This window comes from Dermacentor silvarum, chromosome 2, assembly GCF_013339745.2.
Source record: "Dermacentor silvarum isolate Dsil-2018 chromosome 2, BIME_Dsil_1.4, whole genome shotgun sequence".
In the NCBI taxonomy this organism is placed as follows: Eukaryota; Metazoa; Arthropoda; class Arachnida; order Ixodida; family Ixodidae; genus Dermacentor; species Dermacentor silvarum.
This window is the reverse complement of record NC_051155.1, coordinates 187,432,312-187,456,421: the sequence shown is the minus strand read 5'-3', so window position 1 is coordinate 187,456,421 and position 24,110 is coordinate 187,432,312. Positions and strand designations below refer to the sequence as shown.

Genomic DNA, 24,110 nt, shown 5'->3' with positions numbered 1-24,110 from the left:
CCGCGACTCAAGAAATAGTCCCGCTGACGTGACTCACCCGGGCTTGAAGCGCGGGCTGCCATGCTCTTCGTCGGCGGAGACACCGGCTCATGACGCAAGTCTTCAGTGCGCCCCCATTGGTGGAGGCTCGTATGCATCCGCCTTTGAGGGGGCAAATGCCGCTGCCTTCTAAAGTTGTACCCGACTATAGGTAGGTTCCTGTCTTACCTGAGTTTAATAAAAATAAAATAAATGTGTAGCCTATGTGGAATAGAAGCTCTGCCGTGGAGCACAGCAAGCTCGTGTTCTTACCATTAGGCCACGATCTCTTTTCTTTTTTCTTTTAATGCATATTTCTCTCGTTCCAACGCCAGCCAGCTCTTAAAAACATTTGGCGCATGCGTCCCGTACCACTTTGTCTTCTTTCCTCGGGACAGCTCACGCTTTGGGGCAGTGCGTTAGACTGCATTATTTCTACTAATGTTCTAGGATCTGCTGCTCCTAGCTTTCCCTTTGATTTCAAGGGTAATAGGTTTTCACATATAATAAAATAATAATTCCCCTCATTAGCCAGAGGATACTGTCACACATAGGTATCACCGGAAACGAAGAAGCTGATCGACTCGCTTCCTCTTGTCCTCACAACGAATGTGACTGTCCGGAAATTTTGTGCAGGCTTGACGATGCTCGTCTTGATTCGTCGATACCTCCTCAAGCAGCACCCAGACCAGTGTGTTACAATAGGATCCTTTCCTCCCCGTGTTCGTGGTCGAGGCTTGCCTCATTTTGCTCGAGCTCTATTGCTCAACTTAAACGTTGGCTCTGCTCTGGTGTCTGAACCTTTATACCCGCAAGGAAGCGTAGACAGTCCGTCGTCTTCTTCTTGTGGTTCCTGCGGGACACTTTATCACCTTATATTAGAGTGTACTGGCTTCTTTGCACCGCGCGTATCGCTGCTGAGAGACTATAGCTTATTCGGCCTGCAGTGTACGATCCTTGATCAATGCCTGTATCCGAGTGATCGCGCTTCTCGACGCGACCAGCTTATTGCACGCTACTTACTTTTGTATAAGACACGGGCTTCGCTTCCCGTGTGTGAAAGACATTGCAAGGGACGAAGTGTTTTTTTTTTGCTTTCTTTTTGTATTTTTTACATACTTTTGTAATTAGTGCGACATGCGGGCTTTGTTTTTTTTTTTTTTCTTGTCCAGCGTGTATGTTCTATTCCTACTTGCTCACTCTATTCCCTGCTTTACGTTCGTTACTGTGGCCTGCCATCTTCCTGCTTCTTTCTTCGTTACTTCCCTTCTCCTTATATAGACGTTTTCACGAGGGCGCTTCCGACGGTCTGGCGTGGAGAGTATGTGTCAGTGTTGCCTGTTCGGTCTGGACTGTGAGCTTGCCTTGTGCTTGCATTGCGGAGTGGTAGCTTTCCTTCGATGTTTCCGTTTATTTTTGTCACGAATGACTTACGCTCGTAAATAATGGCATATATACTCATCAAAAGGCTACAGGCCAGCACTGTGCAGTTTATGGGTGCACAAACAACCAGCGGAAAATAACGATTTTGAGGAGTATAGTGTGTCCACAACACAGCACTCCGCGAGACCACTGCCGATGTGATATGTTAACGTTTTGCCGGTTTCCTGCATCACCTGAGGACTTGGCATTTCAGTCTAATGTGAACCAATGCACACATCAGTAAAATAACGCATTTTGGTAAACTTTTTTCGGCACATGTCCCAATAGGTTGCGAGAATTGTCAGCTCTTCGATGCAATATTTTCTCGTATGTAGTAGCAGAGGCTACATTTGTTATTCTTTCAAACACGACTTCATTCCACTGCCTAATACGGGGGCCACACGGCGCACTTTTTATCGTGATCGAGGCCGATCTGGGTCGAATTTCTTGGTCGCGATTGGCTTCTTTGCTCAATCTGCGGAAGGGAGCCAATCGCGGTCGAACATTCTGATCCAGATCGGTCTCCATCGCTATCAAAATGACCGTGTGACACCGGTATAACACAAATTGAAGCACTCTGCGAGAGAACTAGTCGGTAAATACACTTCGCAACGATCTGGAAAAATCGTGTCCTATGGAAGATGTATGCAGACCCTGTGTCCACCAAAACATTGTCTCTGCGTTCACACGCACCCTGCGCGGCCCTGCCCATAAAGTTAATAATTTCAACAGTGTGGTGCTGCATCGAGCTCACCCATCTTTGAGCGTTGTCTATGTGCTTGGGCAGCAAGAGAATGCAAAAACGAACGTGTCAACCTCATCAGCGCGGCCTAGCGCCAGTGCTAGAGTTCGGGAACCGTAATGCGCTAACTGTGCATGGAGTAGAAACGCGCTAAATGAGCCCGCGCAAGTTAGAACGTAAAAAATGGTATTCGCATGGGTACGCGCGGACAATAGCATCATACTTTCAAGAATAACAGGAACGAAAAAAATAAATTATTCGCACAGTCGATCAAGTGAAATACTTACGTGCGTGCAGTGACCGCTTCGCTGACCACTAAGCGCTTTTCACTCACGGTCAGTAGTGGTTTGCAGTCATACGCATATGTATTTATTCGACAATTGTCAAGAGTTGAGATTACTTTATTATGAACATTGCACAGAAACTAGAGAAAGAACAGAGATGGCCCTAACGCTGCAATATTATTGGCGTATTTCGCTTCAGAGATAGCTAGCGCACACGAACAATTCTTTCCGTACGCGATATCTTCAATACAAACTTCGCGCACGATCTACGTTAAGGTTCACCGTGAGCGAAGCTTGTTCCAAATTGAGACATTCGAAAGAAAAGCCATTCCAGGTAAACAAACGTAAAAAATAGGTAAACAAATATATCTTTATAACAAGTCATGTTATAATCCCTATTGGGATTGACAGTATGTATAAATAAATAACTACTAAATACTAAAAATAAAAATATAGCACCTGGGCTGTATCAGTTGCGCTGGCATCTGTGATCACTATCGCGCGTCGGTTCGCTGCAGGTACCACGCTGCTCGATCGCCACGCTTATGCTTTGACATTTGGTTATAAGCACCCTGCATTGCACCAGATCCAATAAATTTTGCATGATTGAGCTGTTCAGTTGCGTCGGAAGCGTATGGAGTAACCACCGCATATCTACCAACCACTGACACGCGTCGTCGGGGCGCCGGCGCCTGGTTCTAAGCATTGCCCGACACCTACGTACGCGCCTGCTTTCGCTAAATGAGGCAACCCTCAACCGCGAAACCTAATGGTGATCAGATTCAATCGACGATACGGTCACATGTGTCCAGAAATAACAATGAAATATACCGCTGATTAGCACGCCAGGTCTCGACGAAGCAGACGCGGCTGCCGCCGCTACCGACGACGAAACACCACATCCACTGGCTGGGCTTGCTGGTGCCATGGCACACCACACTGAGCGCTCACGCGAGCACGTGAAACATGTAACAAGTCAAGCCGCACAAGACAAGCGAAACGGAAGAAAACAATCGAAATAATGCGCGGCGAAGATCACACAACCGAAGTGCGGCCGGCCTGCTCTCGCAAGGCGCACAGTCCAAAATGGTGGCATAACATGTTCTGACGCTAGACGTCGCCCGCGTCGGCAAATGGCGCTGCTCAAACGTCGGTTTGTAAAAAGGTCTATATAACTTTCACTTTCTATCCGCCTCTTCCTAAATAGTAGGCAGGCTTTGTGCCCCTCTCGGTGGCAGCTGCCAGCCTGCTCTTGCCTTATTTTCCTCTCGGTGCATTTTATGTGGGCTTTCAAATTAAATAAGACTAATGATAATTCCGCAGTACTTTTCTCGTAGCAGCTAACCCTACGTACAAACTGTGCGAAGTTGTGCCTACTTCATTTTCGGTCCAAGTTAATTATGTTTTAACATTTCTTCATCGCAGTATAAATGCCATCGTCGTTTTAACACATGGCATAACCATAGCTATGTACGAATGTATATTGCTCAGTTGCTGATCCCGTCATAATCTGTGTTTTTCTCGCTAACGCCCGTTGAGCACCTATGCAGAACCCAACAATCGGTATGTATAAATTCTCGTCGAATGGCGGCAGTAGAAATCAAGCCGTCAGCCGCCATATACAATCGTCTTCAACGTCGTCGTCGTCTTGCTGCTGTGGTCACATGCTCGTAAGCTCGTGTCACAAACACAACTACTCGTAGAAGGATTGAAAATTAAGCTTGTTGGTACATTTCTAAAATAGCTGCTCGTATAACAACTACTCGATTTACACAAACATGTTGGTCCACCTAGTAACACTTTGCGGAACCCCAAACAATGCTGGATAGCCAGGTACCTGCCAAATGCACAGTGCATGAAATCTGCACATTTTTTTCGCGTGTTTTTTAAAATTATCTCTCTTGCTCTGTCCTTCCATCACCTTTAATTCCTTTTACCCCTTTAGCCCACCAAAGGGTAGCGAGCTGGTTTATGCACCGGCTAACTTCCCTGTCTTTTCCTCTCTTACACCTTTCTAATTAACGGGTCCAGTAAAATCACGCGGCTCTGTCGGACGTATATTTGCCTAAGGCGTTTCATATTCGTGCCTCTCGGTACCGCCTGCAAAATGAACCCCCTGGTAAACCATTTAGCGTAAGCAACGGCTTCGAAACAAAACTTCCACTGCCGCGCTCAAGCTCCTACGCTCGTCTGCTGCTTGCGATTGTCGCAATCGCCTTAGGCCCAATTGCGATCGGACAACGGCCGTTCACTCTGACATCGGCACCCATAAAAAATACTCTTACAATCATAATTAATTCGGAGCCCTCTCACCCCCAGAGCCCCTACGTAAGTCCACGACGTGAACCCTGGAATCAAATTCTAACACTGGAATTGCACGGGCTTCTTTGTGACAGGCTGGAAAAACAAACAGCAAACATGTTGCCCCTAAAAGAAGTTCAACATCTTCGATAAAATGGAAATAACGGAAAACAAGCAACTCCGAGTGCTTTTGACAAATGCAGAAAATAGACCAAAACGAGCGTTCCTGGAGAGAGTTTATTAATTTTCCCCCGTGCATGCGACGCAATGAAAGATGTCCGGGCACGGGCTTATAGCCGTCTACTATAGACTTCACACTCAAGACGACAGCCAGGACGCGTGCGGCTTGGACTCCGGCCTGTGCTCCTGGAAACAATGTGTTTCCCGCCCTCAGTAGTAGCAGCAGATGTAGTACACGCTGATGCGCGGGGCACAGCTCGGCGGCGCAGTCGAGTGTAAAGTCGCGCGTGCGTAAGGCGGCACTTCGGTGCTCGCAGAAACGAACGCGTTTCGCTTATAGCGTTGTCACCGCGGCTTGGCACCCTCTTTACGTCTCGTTTTTCCCTGTTTCCATGCTGCAATGGCTGCCGGGAAAAGAGCGGCTTGCACAGGGTGCGCTCGACGTGCTTCAATAAAGGACTCCTCGAGTGGAAATAATTGGGGCGAGTGAATGGCAAAACGCGAGCACGTTGCCGAGAGGGAAAGAATGTAAGAGCGGGTGTCGGGTGTTAAAAAAGAAGCTGTGCCAGTATGGCGGCGATAGCGTTTGAGGTGCGGATGATCGGGAAGAATGGGGGTCGGACGGAGTACGAAAGGAACAGAGAGTTGGGGAAGATAACAGGCGTTACTTTATAGACGTGAGCAAAAACGATCGAGCGTTCTTTTTTTTTTTAATGGCATTGCCGAGCACGCGCGCTGCTTTCTCGTTTTCTAAGCTTAAATTATGATCGCCGTAAATTACGCCGGACGACTTTCGTGCATTTTCCCTTTCTTGCATTTCCTCTGAACCAACGGTCAGCGAAAGTGCAGGGTGGACGAAAATCAAGCGAAAAAGCGAATCGAATTCGAGCAGCACGAGGAATAATGAACGGTGACGAAAATTGGTGTAGGAGGTAGTGAAAATGAGAAAGCAGGGCGATTTACTATGGTGACAAAGGCACAAGTGAGCGAGCTAAGTATATGTGTAGGTGCCTGTGTAACGCTTCACTCGGTCGAAGTAGCGCGGAGAGCGTTCAAGAAGGGAGTAACGGCGGGGCCTCGTTGCCGTGTGAGCGACGAGGAGACTCTGTGTGTGTGTGTGCTGACGTGCCTTCCTGTCGAGATGAGCGATGACTTTAGCGGACGCCAGCGCCGGTTCAAGTGGCGGCGTGGGGCACAAGCGATGCCTTCTGCAGCACCCGCCGGAGCGATGACGTCGTAACACAGTTTTGCAGTACACAGCGAGGCTTTGGAAGCAGAGGAGGAGCTTGCTTAAGACGAGCGGCGTAGCGGCCTCTCTGACGCAACGTTCTCCTTACATAAGAGCGCTCAACAGACAGGCTTAGTATTTGCCAAGATATTACTCACCGTCCAAAGTCGCCTGTTTGCGACAACGCACTAATCGATTCCGTCGGGCCACTTGCGCCGGTAAGGTCTCAGCCGCTGTATTGTATAGAAGCACAGCTTAACCGAACAGCCCCGTATGTTCGAGGAGACGTGGGACGACAGCTGGTCATTTTTGTTGGGTACGCGCTTCCAGAAAATTAGTTTCCCTACAGACGTGAGTCAATTGCAATTTCGCAATGTTAAAAGTAACCCACTGAAGATGTCGGGAGAATAAGGTCGCAGAAGAGTCGGTGGAAGATGGAGATATGAAGTGATTATCATCGGGTGAGCATGGGATGAAGTTGATGATATTATAATATATTATCGTGGTAGTCGTGGTTGTGTTCTTGCTGCAGGCGATGTTATCCTAGCCGTCAGTACTGGCAGTTTCTGGGCGTTCACGCTCACGCAAAAAAAAAAGGAACGCTAATGCAAGAGACGGAACCTCCTCTCATAGTGCACGTAGTCCTTAATAGTGCACTATATATATATATATATATATATATATATATATATATATATAGGGGGGGGGGGTCGTATTCATAAGCGGGACTTAAATACGTGTGATGAGGTTACTTTCATATGTACCAACGCGAAACGTATAATTAAGAGAAAAAACTGAACAAGTACTTTCAGAAAACCAACTTGCACACACATACACATACACACACACACACACACACATATGACGAAAATCTCCTTGGGCAGTGTCAGCGTAACAAATGATGGAAACGTACGAAAACAGTCTCTCTTTTAACTCGCATGTTTATTAACACTTCAACCTGATTGTGTCGATGCATCTTTTTTTTTCCCACGCCTTCTTTCGCGAGGGCGCACTGGACTGTTGCGGTGCACAAGCTCCTTCCTGAGTAACACAGCAAAATGCAGCCCCGTCGACATTCAAAGCGAACGCGGTAGATGTAGTGTTCGTGAGAGCGCGGTTTCACCCGCGTGCGTTGCGAATTAAGTATCGCACATGAAAGAGAACACAAGAACAGTTACGTTTTCTTTTTTTATCACGTAGTGAGCAATGCATCTAGAGTGAGATGGAAAGCTTGTCAACCGTTTGCGAAACTATGAGAACGCGTAGGTGAAGCGGCTCGAGAGTTAAGAAACAATTGATCTCACATATAAGCGACACCACTGCTTCACATCGCAGAAAAGAAAAAAAAATGTAGGGGAAAGGCAACGAGAGGACATTTATAGAAAGCTCGAAGTTTGAAGCACACAGACACGCACACTGAAATGCGTACAGTTATATGTATATAGATATCTATATGTATTTATATATGTATAGACGCGCTGTTTGTTTTTAACTTACCGTACTCACCATCAATACGAGACTATAATTATCATGAAATGAGATAATTTCAATGAAGAAGCCGCGATGAGCGTTGCGCGTGGTACAAAATATAGATTGTAGTATGTACAGGCGGGCGTACGAAGTACAGCGTGCGCTCAAAAGAACTCACGTACGTAACAGCGGCCACCGCTGTAATCGCAGTGCAGTTCACATTCCTACTTTCCCGAATAATTTTTTTGTCTCGAACAGCCAAGAACCACCACTCACAAAGATTGCGCCCATTCATATTCTCACGGAATGCTCTTCACTCACGACACTGAGCAACAGACATACAGACAGGGCCCTAAAAATGTTTACGCGCGGCAACACTGACAAGGTACGTAACCTTGAATTTAATTTTGACAGTAGTTTGATTTTCTTTCTGAACGGCGCTGGGAGCGGCACAACCACTAAAACCTCCACGAAAGCATAATCGCGATTGCATCTGTCCAAGCTCCTGGCTGCAATCAACGGAAGCTGCTGAATTCTATTCAAGTTTCCCTGACTTAAGAACTTTTCGATTACAAACTGGGATTTACCCTACTGAAATATGCTTCTGAGAATCAACTTCGCTGAATCCTGCCACAGAGGTAATATGAATGCCGCGAATGACACCCTGCGCGGGCAATATAAATACTCTTAACGCGATAGCGTTTAGGGCCCCGTATCGCAGAAAATCCGGCGTCGGCAACCGGCGTGTGATCGAGGGTGGCGGAGAAAATCATTCAACCACATCTACCGCGCAGGCTCTCCACGTGGTGCAAGGTTTTGGTGAAGAAAAATTGAATTTCTCACAGTTAAATCCTTCAGAAAAATGGTAAAGTACGACTTTACCCTCCGGCGTCGGATTCGCCGTTCGATTGTTTACCAATCGGCGTCGGATTGTAATTTGAATGTACGAGAAAACCAAGGGGTTTGAGTTTCCTGCTATGAGGAAACTCAAACCCCTTTTCCAGCATTTCTACCAGACCTGCGCGCCTCGGGGCAATAGCAAACAGTTAATAAAATAATAAAAAAGGTGCTAGGGTATTCACATTTAAGTATAAGACCACTTGTAATGTCCCTGGAAAAACGTCTTTCCAGCACTGCATTTCAGTTTAAACGTGAAGCCGACTTTAAGGGGATTGGTGTAAGCTTGGTCTTTGTAAGCTGGCTTTCCCACGTTCAGTGTTGTAAGGAATGAAGCCTACTTGCCGCATGCGAACGACGCGATGCGAACGGGTCCCGATAACGCTATCACGTTCTACTCTTAAAGGCGAAGCTTAAGCGTCCTCCAAATTTTTTTCTAATACACCGGCAGCATTGGAACGTTTTCCACGATAACCATTCTGATCACCTAATAGCGTGTCACAACTGAAGCACAATTTACAGAGGAAATTAAAGAAAAGCAACACCACTACAAACATTTTTCATGTTGAGGCCGTGCACATTTTCGGGCCTCTCTATATATACTGACTTCTAGCTAAACCTCTCCGGTAGCTCCACAGCCGCCTGACAAAATAGTGCCTTCTTAGTCAATCACAGAAATCAATGGGAGATGCGACATTTGAGCGAGGTCCTGCGTATTTTTCGTAATCCTCCCTGCAATTCGAGACGACTGCGTTCAATGGTCACTCGTGAAGGCGATGTCCACGAGGAGTAGTTTGGAATGAACGGTGTTCAGGCCGCTTTCACGATGTTTACGAGGACGGAAAGCCTTCTAGCCACACAAGTGACAACACGGTGCTGCATCCTACGTAGCCTCGCATGACCTATTCACTATCGTGCCCTTTCTTGTCCGGGACCTCTGGCTTGAACTGTGCGTCCACCAAGAACCAGCAAGCTGCACTTTACGAACTACTCTAATTGTTGATTCAAAACACCCTCCAGCGGTCATGTACGCAAGCTCTTGTTATACCTGTCGCAGTGACTAGGTCTGTTTCGGCAGTACCTTCACCTGCACGTCTAAAGAATGCCGCAGAGGATGAGCCGTGCTTCAAACACAACCTTTTGAAGGTAGCGTCGCCGTCAGAACACCACTGTTGCGCAAGGTGGCGAGTACCACGTTTTATAGTCTCCCTTCCCTCAGTTCTCACTCACGAAGAGCTTATAAGCGTAATTTTTTCCAGGATTCCTCCAGAACGAATGTTTATAATTCTGTGAAACGTTGTTCATCCCGCAAGTCTGGTAACCACGAGTGCGCTTAATGTGAGAAGAGACTGCTAGCGCTGTATGACACCTCGCAGTTGAATAGCTTAGCGCACCGGATCAGATTATGCCAGCGGGGGCTACGGGAAAAAAAGAATGGCCACACTGTGAGTATTCAATAGACACGAAGAGATGGATAGAATGGGAGTTTGTGCCCGCACCCATCACAAGAGATCCTTAAATGCCTATAGAACGAGCACGACGGAGCGTCTCTCTGCGAAGCTCAAGTACGTGAGTGTCTTTAGGACGTATATCGTAAGGTGAGTATATTCTTTGTTCTCCACTCGCGCAGTATTTACGTCAGTATGTATGCGTCTCGTCCGCGACACAGCACCTATTGTTCATGTTCACTTCCATGTTTTCTTTTGGCATCATGGCAGTCAAGCGCGCGCACAGGCGCAACGTACGCTTCGTTCGTAGTCTTTTCCCAGCACATGGCTAGCCGCATGCATAACTTGTAGTTCACACACCACTGTCACACCATTGTAACAAAGACCGTGGCACGCTGGTGCACCGTCGTGAAAGTCTTCAGCGAGTCCTTCGTGTCTCCCAGTGACGCACTCAAGAAGCACATTCCAATGAACGCGTGGTGCTCCTCATTTTCCCGTGAACTGTCGTCCGCGGAACAAGGGCGCACCAGTGTTGACAGTTTTTCGAGCACTGCCCAATATCTCACATCTCCTTAGGAATCGCAGACCCCGGAAGTAGCGACATGACCGTTATCTTCGGACGCAGGGTTCTTTCGCGCGGTGAACGTCCATTCGTGCACTCACGGTACCACTCCTCATGAATGACTAGGTATCATTAACACTTTCTCCACCCTGAGTCCTCGATTCCACTGGTCAGCTTGCATCCTCTAGCGGATCATCTCTTCACGATGTGTCACTGTTTCCCTGCGAAGTAGCACCACCGCCGAAGGTAGTCATGCGTGGTACCTCCTTTCCGCTGCTCGCGGAGAGCACGTCCGGATATCAGAAGTCCACGATCTTCTGGCGGCAGAAATACGGAGTGTGGTTGTTCACGTTGGTTATGTAGTCGGCGTGGAACGGCGGCTTGGTCGGCGACGTCTCCAGCACGGTCGGACGGAGGTCGTCACCCTCGACGCAGTTGAAGGTTGTCATGTTCACTGGTCCGTCGCAAGGTCGAGGGGACCTGAATAGACAAGAACAGACAGAGAGAAAGGGACAATCTTTATTTAGGATAACTAAACTAAACTGCTCGAAGTTATCGCGCCATAACCTGCTAATAGATTGGAACGGAGAGAAAGAGCATGAGTAGGGTTGATGAGACGTCCTCAAGGAACGTTTACTGTTCACTTATGAAAAGATACTTAGCAGTGCAGCATTCTAAAGCTCCCTCAAGTTTTATAAGATGCACAAAGGTTCTGCCGCGCACAGCGTGGTAGTGACGGGGAACCGGCGCTATGTATATTGGTCATTGTTTATTTGTCCGTACAGGTAAAAGAAGGGGACAAACAAGAACTACGGAAAGCCAAGGGAACAGTCACATTATATTGCGCGCGACGTAATGCAGATCGCGCATATGGCAACGAAAATATAAGCACGCTGCCTGTAGTAGGATGTATTGTCATGGGAGCATATGATTTGATTGTGTTTTAATTGTTGCTGCTCTTCTTTTCTTTTCAGCAAATTTAGGATTATGTGGGTGGTGCTTTGCCCCGGTATTTGAGCATTCTGTTCTGGTATTTTTAACAGCGAAGCTGTTCAAGCAAGCCATGATTTGTATTAGGAGCCTATCATCATCAGCAATGAAATAAACTTTCTTGCCGAGGCGGGACTCGAACCCGTGTATCCACGGGTCCATTGCGAGCGTCGTAACCACCAGGCTATACAGCCACGCTTGCATAACATGCATTTATGCGAACCATATGATTGCGTTCGAGTGTCGTCGTCTTCGTCCACAGCTGGCGCGTTCGCACGCGTTCGTGCCAATGCCAATGCTCTGCGAGGTGAAGAAGAGGTTTTGCACGCTATGCTCGGGAGAGAGATAAATAAAATGAGAGCGAAAGAGAGAGAGACGCATCCACGGAGCGGGTCTGCTGGAACGCGTTGTCGGCATTGCAACGCGGTAGAACGCGGTGTCGGTATTGGAACGCGGTGTTGGTGCAGCAAGCTGCGCTAAGCAACGCGCAGTGACGGCCGTAAGTCCGAGACACGCGAAAAGACATTATCATCATCATGAGTGTTAAGATGAAATGTACGCGCGCGCTTCCGGGAAATGCTGGGCTACGATCGCCCAGCTTCGCTGTTTCAAACCTTGCATGGCCGAGTGCAAAGTTAAGCGTCTTTTTTTTTTCTTAGGTTTGATTAACACGTGAGGAAACGTTAGAAAAAAATAATGTTACTGAAAGGCAGGCTTTCAAACACGGCACCGATAACGACAACACAAAATGACGTTTGCTTTGTCATTTTCGTTATTTCTTGTGTTTGTGCTTGACCGTCTGCTTTACAGTAGCGGGAATCCCTACCAACTTGCTCAACTTTCAGCTGTTCTATGCTTCAGAGAATGATGTTGGGGACTTGCAGCAAAAGCAAATAGGGGTTCAAGCGTTACAAGGTTTAGGTAATCACCAACTTTCAAAGCATGGCAGTTGCGGACAGTTGGAAGCTTATATAGCCGAAACAACTTCATTTCTTCAGTCTATGCAATGAGCACAGTTATGCTGCGCTGAAAGCCGTGTAGAATTGGCACAGAGTACATTGCCGTTTGTGTGAGGATAAATGAACACGCAACCCGCATGATTCTCACTGGTCCAACGTTGCACCGGCACTTATCCTCACCATCTCCACCCAAAGCACGTGCGTTAGATTCAGGGTGTTTTGCATGTGGTGAGGACGATAATTCTCAATATATAAATGCAAAAAGCAACCGTCGTTGCACAACCATTTCCAATGGCTACCGATTGCGTAGACATGAAATCTTTTAGTGGCGCATGATTGAAAGGTGTACCGCTGCTCTTCCGTAAGACAATGCCAACAATGCTATTTTATTTTTTTTTTCAGTAGGCCATATATATAATTTCTTGCCTTTCCTACAAGATTATCTGGTAGATACACTAGCAAAAAGAAAAAAATATCCGCCTATATAAACCGAGAGAGACAGAGAGAGAAGTCATAAGGGAAATGCAGGGAGGTTAACCAGACTATTTTCAGTTACGTGGCGCCCCTATGGTGAGACTGTTTCTTGCTAATTTTTCATCACTTGTTCGAATAATTACTTCACTATCTTTTAAAATATCAAAAAAATCGTCGCAGCGATCTTCTGTAACCAAGAAATTTCGAAAGATTATGCAGGACACGAAAATGTTCAATGTTGAAATTCATTGTTAGCACCTAACCTTATTTGAGGGTCTGTTTTACTTTACTCGCTATATTTCTAAGGTTAGTGAATGCAGTTAATAGAAAATAAACATTCGGGTACTCACGTTTTTCCGTTTTGCACAATTTTGTCACCTGAAAGGAAAACAAATTGGAAGCGTTAATTGGCACGAAGAAAATGTCTGCTATGCATAAACACTGTGGGCATGTGAAGCGGATATATATATTAAAACAAGACCGAAAGAATGAATGAATGAATGAATGAAAAAATATCCGGCATGGAAGACAAGTAACAAAACAAAATAAACATTGCATGCAAGGCACATGACCAAATAATGTTCGTTCATATATTCGCAAGGGGCAGTTGTGTGAATGCCTACACCACATATGCATATATATATATAAAAAGGTCGGTCCACCGACCGAAACTGTTGGGAAAATATTAAACCTAAGATAACCGCGAAGTTGTGCTTCTGATTTCATATATATATATATATATATATATATATATATATATATATATATATATATATATATATAAACAACGTTTTGCTACTGATTTAATAAAAAATATTTTAAGAAACAGGGTTGATATGATTGCATTACTCGTCATCTTCGAAATGATACCACTTACGCTATTTTTTAAATATTTTCACTGTTTCTCTTTTCGCAGCCTAGCCTACATATGAATATAACGTCAGAATAGGCGAATAGTGGTTCAGATGACGTTATGGATCACTAAAGCCTTCATGGTTAACTATTGTTAACGTTATGCTCAAGGCTGGTAATGGTTAGATTAACGCTATAGTTTTACAACTAAGCTTCCCGCAGTAACATTTGTTAGTATTCTAAACTTTTGTAATCAGCGTATGTCTCTTTTTTTATCATCTGAGAGCAGAATGCATTGTAGAGCTAGTTGGTGCGTATTCATAAAAAAAAATCAGGGGTGATATGGCACGCTATATGCAAGTGGCGGGGCATATAGTGATTTTCGAACCACAGGACTTCTTCATGCATATACATCTCTTGTAATTCGTGCTTCACTACTTACACGAATAACCTGGACCCCTATTCACAATAAGTCTTTGTGCTAGACGTGTTCTTAAGGAAAAACATTTTAGCGAATCCTGATGCGCGACATGTTAATAACGAAAGCGGCCCGCCAATGGCAAAGATTACGTAAGAAGGAAAAGGTTTGTGAATTCGGCCCCTTTCATTCTGACATCTGAAGGAGTGGCGGCGGCTTACCAGCGTTGGCTTTCAGGCGCTGCCTCTTGGTCCGGCAGCGTGCCACTATGACGAGCAGGAAGAGGAAGAAGACGGCGGCGAAGGTGACCGCGATGAGGATGACGACGAGAGAGTTGCTCTGCTCGCATCCGCTCCACTCGCTCCCTGCAATATGTGTGCGCAAAAGAAAACGACAGTGTCCGTCGCTTAGCTCGCTTGTCGAACATTACGAGGGCTCCACGCTTCGTAGATGGGCACACACGCGGGCACGCACCAAAAAGCGTCGACAGTATAGCATGACGCCGGTACCATGCATGGCAATGGGGGTAAGGGTGCCTTGAACAACGAGCGTTTCTGTCATGTACGTAAAACCGAGTCTCGGGAAACAGGAATGCAAAAGTAGGCGAGCTCATAACTCTTATATGCTCAAATGCTGCAGTGGTTATTTGATATGTGTGTCTTCGTCCACGTCCTTTCTCCCGCTCTGTACTAGATCGTTTTATTGTTATTCCGTGTATAGGTATACTCGTATGTAACGTTACATACGCGCTTTCATGTACGACGTATATCGTTGATATATTGTATTGCGTGTCTATTAATTATGTATATCGTACGAATTGTGTGGAAAGCCATTTGACAGCCCCCCTCTACCGAATGTCATTCACGTCATACTGAAATGCATTTCAAATAAATGAAGAGGACGCTTAAGTTTCGCCTTTAAGAGTGGAACGCGATAGAGTTATCGGGCCCCGTCCGCATCGCATTTTTCTTTATGGGTAGGCTATAATGCATTAGGGAACGAGGGAAAGCTAGCTTACAAAGACCAAGCTTACACCAATCCCATTAAAGTCGGCTTCACCTTTAAACGCAAATGCATTGCTGGGAATACATTTTTCCAGGCGCAATATAAGCCGTCCTATATCAAAATATGAAGGCCCTAGGATTTTTTTTTATTATTTAATTAATTGTGTACTGTTTCCCCGGGCGCGCGCGTGTCCAAAACGCAGTAGGCAGGCTAAGTCCCAGTTTGACCTAAGCTGAGGTGGTAGGTCAAATTTACGGAACCAGGCGTTTTCTGGGTTTGCACCTACATAAGTAGAGCTATCGCTCTAAAATAAGAATTGCCACCTAACGTCAGCGAAACTGTTGCAACGACGTTGTAGACTTCCTACTTATGTTGTTGGTTACTAGGTTCTTAGTTTCCTCTTTGCTCCTTTTTTAGTACCTTTATTTCGCAAAACCCCGTGCCTTCCTGAGTAGTATCTAGGCAAATGCAGGCTGACAATTCCCTCTAGATTTAAAGTAAGCGCACTCTGAGGCTACAAAAGCAAGGGTGTGGGCTAAATAGAAGTAAGCGAAAAGAAACACGAATGAATACCATTTATGGAACATTTATGGAAACGTCAGTTAAGTATACGAAACAGCGCTAAGAGGGAAATTTTGTGAGCTGCTCAGCGGTTTAAATATTATACAGGGCCAAGTTAATACTGAAAGCTCTTATCATATCTATTGTCAATAACTTTAGACACCTGGCGATTCGCAGAAGCAAGCAAAATCACATCAACAGAAGCTTATCGCTGTCATTTTATTATTACATAAAAGTTTTGCTAATATAGTAATATAAAACATAACCCCCAGACAGTGCCGCTTTTTGTTTCAAAGGACACACTGCTGGTAAATATTTGGTCAAGGTGGAGCGCACCATTAATTACTACACTAAGAGCCGAAACATTTTGTTGACAACACCAAGTTGATCAATTTTGAGGACAGCGCGGTGATAGCTGAAAAACACAGGCGTTGCCCGCCTCGCATCCTTGATTGCTGCTGTGTTCGGCCCGGTCGATACAAAGTATAGGCATCCCTACCCTCACCGCGCCTTTAATCTTCTTTTTCCACTTGCACGGACCTCGGAGACCACTAAACGGCAATCGATAAAAGAGGCGTAAGCCAGTGCTCTAGATTGTTTTCCTGTTCTTTTTATTTTTGGCATCATCTTGTTTGTTGTACAAACCCCGGATGCCAGGTGATGGAAGAAAAATATGTAGCTTGTCGGCTGTCGGGCTACGCACTGCACGCACCGTTATTCGGGAGCAACGGCTTGACGTTGAGTTGTGTTCGACTCTTTGTTGCTGCTGTGCAAATAATAGACGCATCGATCTCAATTCAGTCACTTCAGTGATCGTATTATAGACAAAATGAAGAGAGTACGGGCAAGCTTGAGGCCGAATATGCATACTGAAGGCATATTGAAGGAAGTTGATGGGATGAGGACACAAAACAAACACGAACAAGACTGGTACTGACTGCCAAATAATTGAATTTAAGAATACACCAGCTTTATGTCGAGTCAGCACGGTGTCACTTTGCCTATCTAAAGCAACTATGCCATTTCTGGGTTAGCACCTGTACCTGTAGCCTCACGTGTTCGCGTGCATATCAAGATGGATGGTCTTTGTTGTTTTAGTTATAAATGACTAGTCACTTATTTTTTCAACGAAATATAGTTTACAGTTAGCGATAGCTTGTTCGATGTCTTCTTTGTTGAAACAACAGCCTATCATAAGCATTCATCTGTGACCACCGTAGGACGCCTGCGTTCGACGAAACTAACCTTCGGCAAAAGTTGCAGCATTTACAAGTGAACATCCATAACATATGCCATACAAGTGTTTTCCAGAAAGGTCTTCAAAAACACGCATTTTTACGCCTCCGGGATACTTACACAAAACAGCGCTGTGGATTTACTTGTTCAATCTTAAGGTTACTTCTTATGGTGCTAAAGAAGCGACATTTGAAGCCGTAAAGTTACGTGCAAACATCACTTATCCTATAATGCTCCACCTCAATGTATGTGTGGAGCACAAATTGTCTGCTGCAAGCGTAACGCACGAGCGCCTTGTCAACTTCTGAGAACCCACTATTGTTATGGTGCTAAGTGGTGCTAACCCACCTCGTGGCTCTGACATCTAATTTTTCACCTGTTCACTAGTCACCTGACATACTAACCCCGTTTACGAAGACCTGTGCTGTGCCCACTCATCCACCACTACTTGTGTCTTCAGCTACGTTTCACGCACTGGCTAGTCACGCAAACATTTATGGGCGATCTGTGAAATGTTGCTTAGGTAAATATCTGTGTCTATGGCTGTCTTATACCAGTAATGCTCAAACCCAGTTCCACACCAACGAGAACTAAAATAACTTGTTTTGCTTAATTCTTGGGCATGGAGAGCACGTTTGTATAACAAACAACGAAACGTTATGAGAACTTCATTAGCACAGTAATTAATTATTGAGTAATTAGTTTCCTGAACAATCCACGGCAAAGAACTCGCTACATCGTGTAAAAATGAATAAACGAAACGCTTAAATCAGTATTTTGAGGTAGCAAATTCAGCGTAGCAGCAGTGGTATCTTAGGCAATAAGGGCTAACCCTATATTGCCCAACCTATCATTGTTGCTGTGATAGTCTATCCTGGTGACGTATTGTACGACGATCACTTTCGGCGACGCCATAAGGTGCGCGTTGATTGGCGGGTTGACCAAAATCGGATGACGTAGTTCTGAACCAGCCAATCAGCTGATCCGATTTTTACCAACCAGCCAATCAGCGCGCGCCTGATGGCCAACGCGGTAGTATCGCTGAAGTGGGACGCCGCAGAATACATCCGCTGGGATGTGTTGCGCGCTTTAATATTAATTTTTACTCTTTAGTGTTATAAGCTTAAAGATATCAAACGTACTTTTGAAACGCCGTAGGCATGTGTACAGCCATTTATATGGCCATACATTTGCTGTAATTCTTGGTGTTCACTTCAGTTAGCACACGAGCTTGTTAAGAACAAGGCAGGATAGCGGCCCTCCAGCGGCTCCTCCGAAATTATCAATAAGCTTATCGCACATACCAAAGCGAAGCGAAGGAAGTGCCCGTGTTCGCGTGTATACGTACCGTGCCGCGAAGTGCCATCCCAGTAGCGGTCCGCCGCCTCCGCGCGCAGCAGCACCGGCTGCGAACGGCCCATCTCATTGACGGCATAGAGCACGAGCACGTAGTTGAGCCCCGCAGGCACGCCTTGGACCCAGAACGCGGGTCTCTCGGCACTCAGGTTGGCCAGCAGCCGGTGGCACGAGATGTCATGTACTTCGAGGCTGTAGACCTGGCGCAGCCCGCCGCCACCGCTTGGGTCCTCTCGGCACTCTGCCAGGAACGCGTCTTCTGTTTGGTTGCTCAGCGTGCAGTTGTACGGGGCTTTGGGAGGACCTGCAACGACAACGTCACGAAAGCAAACGGGTCCAGATAAGCAAAGTGCGCGTCACACTGAAGCACAGACACGGAACATTTAGATATCGTAACTATACGAGCAAGCGTCGAGGTGAACATTGCTCTACCTAGCTTGCCTCCTGGAGGAAGAGGAGAGAGAATGTGAGTATAATTAAAAGGAGTTAGAACAACGACAGGGTGTACAGGTGACAAAACGTTCATGCATATGACCCTCATTGTCGACCCCAATTTTTTTACGCACAAACGTACATGCCCCGTCTGGGAAATCGGCGAGATTTAGTCGGAGGCGGCCGAGCTGAAAGAGGGAAGCAAGCGTCGGAGGAGGAGAGCACCTAGAAGTGGGGAGGGGGAGCCCACGGTGGAGGGAGGGACGAAGGAGGCGGAGACCCCTATGGAGTTCCGACGAACTCAGTTTGCGCTATTGATGTACCGGGTTCGTCTGGCGATCGAGAGGCCGAGCGAGAAGGACGGAGCAGCTACGCAAGCGGTTGCAGGCCGAGCGCGAGTCGACCAACCCCGAAGTCGTTGGCAAGCGCCGGGCACGAGCTGAACAAGACCGGCAAAATGCGTGGGTTAGGCATGCCAAGAAGATTCCCAAAGAATGTGCTAGGCAGCTTGTGACATTGCGGGTATGTCAGGCAAGATGGAATAGCTGAGAAACTCCGTAATTTGCGCGTTAGCGGCGTTCACAAAGGGAAACGTCATTTTAATGTTTTTGTTTGTTCACCGATTTTAAGGCGCCATTAGTAGTTCTAAGAAACCTCACGTAAAATGACGCTCCTGACACTTCGCTGAAAAACGTGAAGCACATACAGGTTAGCGGAAAATATTATTGAACAGATTAGTTAACAAATGGGTCATACACAACCGAATCTGAATACTCGCAAGGAAGGCTCAAGTGTGGCATTTGCTTTGCTTTCTAAGCTGTTCTTTCTTTCTTTTAAATTTCTTTTATCCCGCTTATTCGCGTGTATCGCGTCCCTCGATTTAGTAAGAAAAGAAAAGTGGTGCGCTGAAGCAAATGCTACACAGAATCTTAGTCTATACAAAATAGACATGTGAGGAGCAGAGGCCGTAAAGGAACGCTTGTCTAACGCTTGGTGATCATAATACGTTTCACATAGCCTCCCGCGTTGCATCTTTTTACCGGAATGTGCCACTAATATCAGTTACGCTTTAAAGGAGACCAGGAACATAATGCAATACCCATAGCGATGCGTATCGCCTTTAATGGAGACGAAAGAAAGAAAGAAGGAAAGAAGGAAGAAAAGAAAGAAAGAAAGAAAGAAAAACGTTCGATTACGGACGCGTTCTATCCTCGAAATTTTGCACACTTTCCGATGAGGTGCCTCGTAATCTGCAGCTGAGCGTCGCGAACACGCACCGCCAGTAATTGATGGCTGTGCTCAGAGTGTCGGTGGAGGAGGCGGCGACCGTGCATTCCGCGCAGCAGTCTGGTTTAGAAAAATGATGAAGAAGGCTGGTTTTTCCTGCAGGACGAGACGTTTAACGGTGGTTCGGCTTCCGAGCTTCTCGAAACCTCAATCTAATAAACGACCCCGGAAAAAAAAAAGCAAATGAACACTTCTTTGCACAAACAGAGTAGGGACGGGAAGCCTTTAAAGGCGCTACTATAAACAATGACACACGCGCAGCTTTAATTGAGAAAAGCGAGCAAAGCAATGAGAAAGACAGACTTGTACTAATAACGTAATATCATTAGTAACCAACGGACAGTCACATCGTAAAAAAGGTGCCAAATAAACAAACACTACAACGCCTGGATCGGCCAATAAAGAACAGGAGTGTGATGCGCGAAATAATGGAATGCTTTATATTTCTTTTCTATTCTTCGCTTTCTCTGCGCGGACAACGAGTTATTGATGCGTGAGACGAAATAAACTGAAGCCACTGGTCATTCATCTAGTTGCTTCATCTTTCGTGCCGCGAGTTTATTTACGACAAGTCATTCTGACCACAGCTTCCTGCTCGATCGTTTATTCTGGTTATCAATAAAATACAAGAAAATCAAAGATAGGTTACATGGCGTTGTATAACGGAGCGGCGGGCGTCAGAAACAAGGGTACTAGAAATGAAGCCGTGACATAGCGGCTCAGTATTCAAAGGAATGAAATATTCAACTTAACCCGCGTCCGCTAGATGCGTGGTAGTTTATTGGCAGAACTTTTGGTTTGTTTTTTTCGATACATTGCAAAAGGAAAGACGAGAATTCTTGTTTTTGCACAAAGTCATATTTCCGCCTTTGTCTTCTTTTGTGAGGATGTTAGTACGCTATTATATTAAATGATGGTGCGTATGTCAAATCCACGCGTTCCAATCAAGCATTCCTCAAGTTTTTCCGTTGCTTAAAGGTTTAGACTGCGAAGCCATCATCGAAGGAACAGCAGATCAATATTCAGGAGTATTGCTTACACTGACAAAAGCAAGGGCGAGCTAACTTACTTCAAAAAGGTATCCCCCCCTTCCCATGACGCAAGTAGTAGTGGTGGTAGTAGTAGTATAGTAATAGTTGTAGTAATAATAATAATAATAATAATAATAATAATAATAATAATAATAATAATAATAATAATAATAATAATAATAATAATAATAATATAATAACAATAATCTGTAAAGCCCCCCACGAAACCACCATTAAATGGTAACGATGGCGTTGATGAAGAGTTAGGCGAAGAAGGCTTGCTGGAGTGCTAATCAAAATTTGCAAGCAAGCAAGTAAAACGTTAAAAAAAGTTACCATTGTCATACTATTTATGACCCAGTCTAAATTCAAGTTCCACAGTAGCTGAACCATAAAAAAGATGAAAATACAGCGGCCCTATTGCGCTAACTTGAGTCTTTCTTTTCTCCACAACTTTTTTTTTTTTTTTTTGCCTTATAAGCAACTAATTTTTACAGTTATATTCCCGAAGTTGTCAAAAACCTCGGGTGGATATAAATTTAGTCGGATGGGTGTACAGGGAAACATACATATACGAATTGAAGTGCAGTAGAATTAAGGACGAAAAGACGCACGTAGAAGACACCCAGTTAAATAAGGCAGACAAAGATGCGAACGGGAGTTACGGGCGGAAAATGGAACGGACAGTAGGACGGTTTATGTTTATTGCGATAGCAATTATATGGACACTCTAGGTGAAATTTCGCTGTCGTCGTCGCCATCGCCGTGAGGTTCCATATAAAGTCCATGGGTGATAAAATCGTCGCCGTGCGCCATACGCTGTATGTGCGAGTGAAAGCATGAGACGGTGAGCCGGCAATCGCGGCTCGCGCACACAAGGGCGGGAAGCGGGATGACGATAAGTGGTTCTTGAGGGAAAGGGAAAGGTTGGCGCTATCTTCTGCAGCCCTTGAGGGAGCACGGCTCAGCGAAGGAAGCGCGGTATTCCAGTTGCGCACAACGCTCTGGAGGGAGGGTAGGGAGGTGGACGGGGGACGCCTCACTGCGGCCGCGCGCTCCCGCCGCGCCGGAAGTCTCCAGGAAAGGGGGAGGGCATTCTGCGCCGCGAGCGGCAGCCTCCCCGGCTGTATCTTGAAAGCTCTCTGCGGCGGGGCAGAGTCCGCCCTCCCTGTATTTTCGCGGCTAAGATCGCATTGATGCGAGCGCCGGCACGAAGCTCAATTCTCTCGCTGCTGTTGCTGCGCTGATTCGCTCGAGCGTTTTGAGAGCCAGTTTCCGCGGTCATCGGGTGAGATACGTTCATGTTTTCTTGTGCGCGCGTAACACCATGCTTGTTAATTTAGTTCGTATGCCTATGTTTACAAGTTTATACGGCTGATAAAACTACTATCCTTACGTTATATAGCTGTCCACTAATTTGCTATCGCAATCGATGCTTCGCCTTTCGGGCGAAACTGCGACTTTTTTTTTTTAACAGCGAAGCTGTTTAAGCTAGCCGTAATTTGTGGTGCGTAGCAAGACACTACCAAGAAAGAAGAGAAATTTTCTTGCCGAGGCGGGATTCTAACCCGCGTACCCCCGGTCCCAAAGCGAGCCTGGTAGGCACTAGGCTATAGAGCCACGCATGCAAAACGTGCATTCATGCGAACCATATGATTGCGTTCGACCGTCGTCGTCTTCGTCCACAGCTGGCGCGTTCGTGCGCTCGTGCTCTGCGAGGTGAAGAGGTTTTGCGCTCTATGAGAGCGAGAGAGAGACGCATTCACGGAGGGGGTCTCCCAGGTACGCGGTGTCGGTGTTGGAACGCGGTGTCGGTGTTGTAAGCTGCGCTATGCAACGCGCAGTGATGACCGTAAGTCCGAGACGCAAGAAAAGAAATTATCATCATCATGAGTAACAAGATGAAAAGTTCGCGCGCACTTCCGCAAAATGCTGCGCTACAATCGCCCAGCTTCGCTGTTTCAAGCGTTGCGCGGCCGAGTGGAGGTTTTTTTTTTTTTCAGCTTTATTTTTTCAGTGATCTACAGACTTCTTTCGATAGTGTTTTGTTGTTTCGTTATCGGCTTGTTTCGGCAGTGTCTTGTTGCTTCGGTACCTTTTCTTTTCTTTCTTGTTCTTCCGGCTAATATTTTCTGATATTCAGCCCTTTTGATGGCCAAACTTCAGTATATTACAGATAATAAAAGAAAGAAGATCCTTAAATGCGAATGGACATATGAACAAAAAAAAAAGAAAAATGGGGACGACCGTTTGCATGCACGCCGATATAAAGTCGAATGTAGTCTACACTATTATTGCAAATGGAACTCAAACAATTCAAGGAGTTCCAAGCCATGATCATGATTTCTATGTTGACCTTTTGCACTGTTTCGATGACATTTTATCGGTGTGCCAGCTGACCACTGCACATATCGTACGCGCGTGATTTCATTCGAAAGTGAACATGTATGCACCTCAGTAGACTCGCTTATCCGACACACATTGAAGATTTTAATTTCTTCGCGTGGATGGGACGATCATGATGGTTTTGGATGTAATTCTTGTGTCCCTTCGTCGTCTTCAGCAGAGCCTGAGATATCTGCCGGTAACACCTCTTCTCTAATCTGGTAGCTTCAATTTCCTGTAGGCAATGCGCCTGCGACGTTGCTAACCTGCTGACATCATACTGGCGAAGAGAAGGGAGGAAGCAGAAGACTGCACATGCCTTCCTTTTTTTATTGCGATAGCAATTATATGGACACTCCAAAGCAGATTTCTGCTGTCGGCGTCGCCGTCGCCGTCGCCGTGAGGTTCCGTATGACGTCAATAGAGATGAAATCGTTGCCGCGAGCCGCCGAACGCTGTATGTGCGAGTGAAAGGGCGCGAGGGACGCGCGCTTTCACGGGGAGTGAACGCACGGCAGAGAACAAACACGCGTTCTGCGCCGTGCTCCCTTAAGGGCTGCAGAAGTAGGCGT

At 46.0% G+C, this 24,110-nt stretch overlaps 1 protein-coding gene across 1 annotated transcript in view; it reads right to left on the bottom strand.

The window, feature by feature from the left end:
• Window positions 1-7,102: 7,102 nt before the first annotated feature.
• LOC119442295 (hemicentin-2-like) overlaps window positions 7,103-24,110 on the bottom strand; it is a 234,635-nt gene continuing 217,627 nt past the window's right edge. The window contains exons 9-12 of the mRNA XM_037707116.2: window positions 18,396-18,707; window positions 14,467-14,610; window positions 13,326-13,353; window positions 7,103-11,032 (exon numbers count right to left, since the gene is read on the bottom strand). Coding sequence (XP_037563044.1) covers window positions 10,852-11,032; window positions 13,326-13,353; window positions 14,467-14,610; window positions 18,396-18,707 — 665 coding nt within the window. The 3' untranslated portion in view covers window positions 7,103-10,851. The remainder of the gene's footprint in view (window positions 11,033-13,325; window positions 13,354-14,466; window positions 14,611-18,395; window positions 18,708-24,110) is intronic.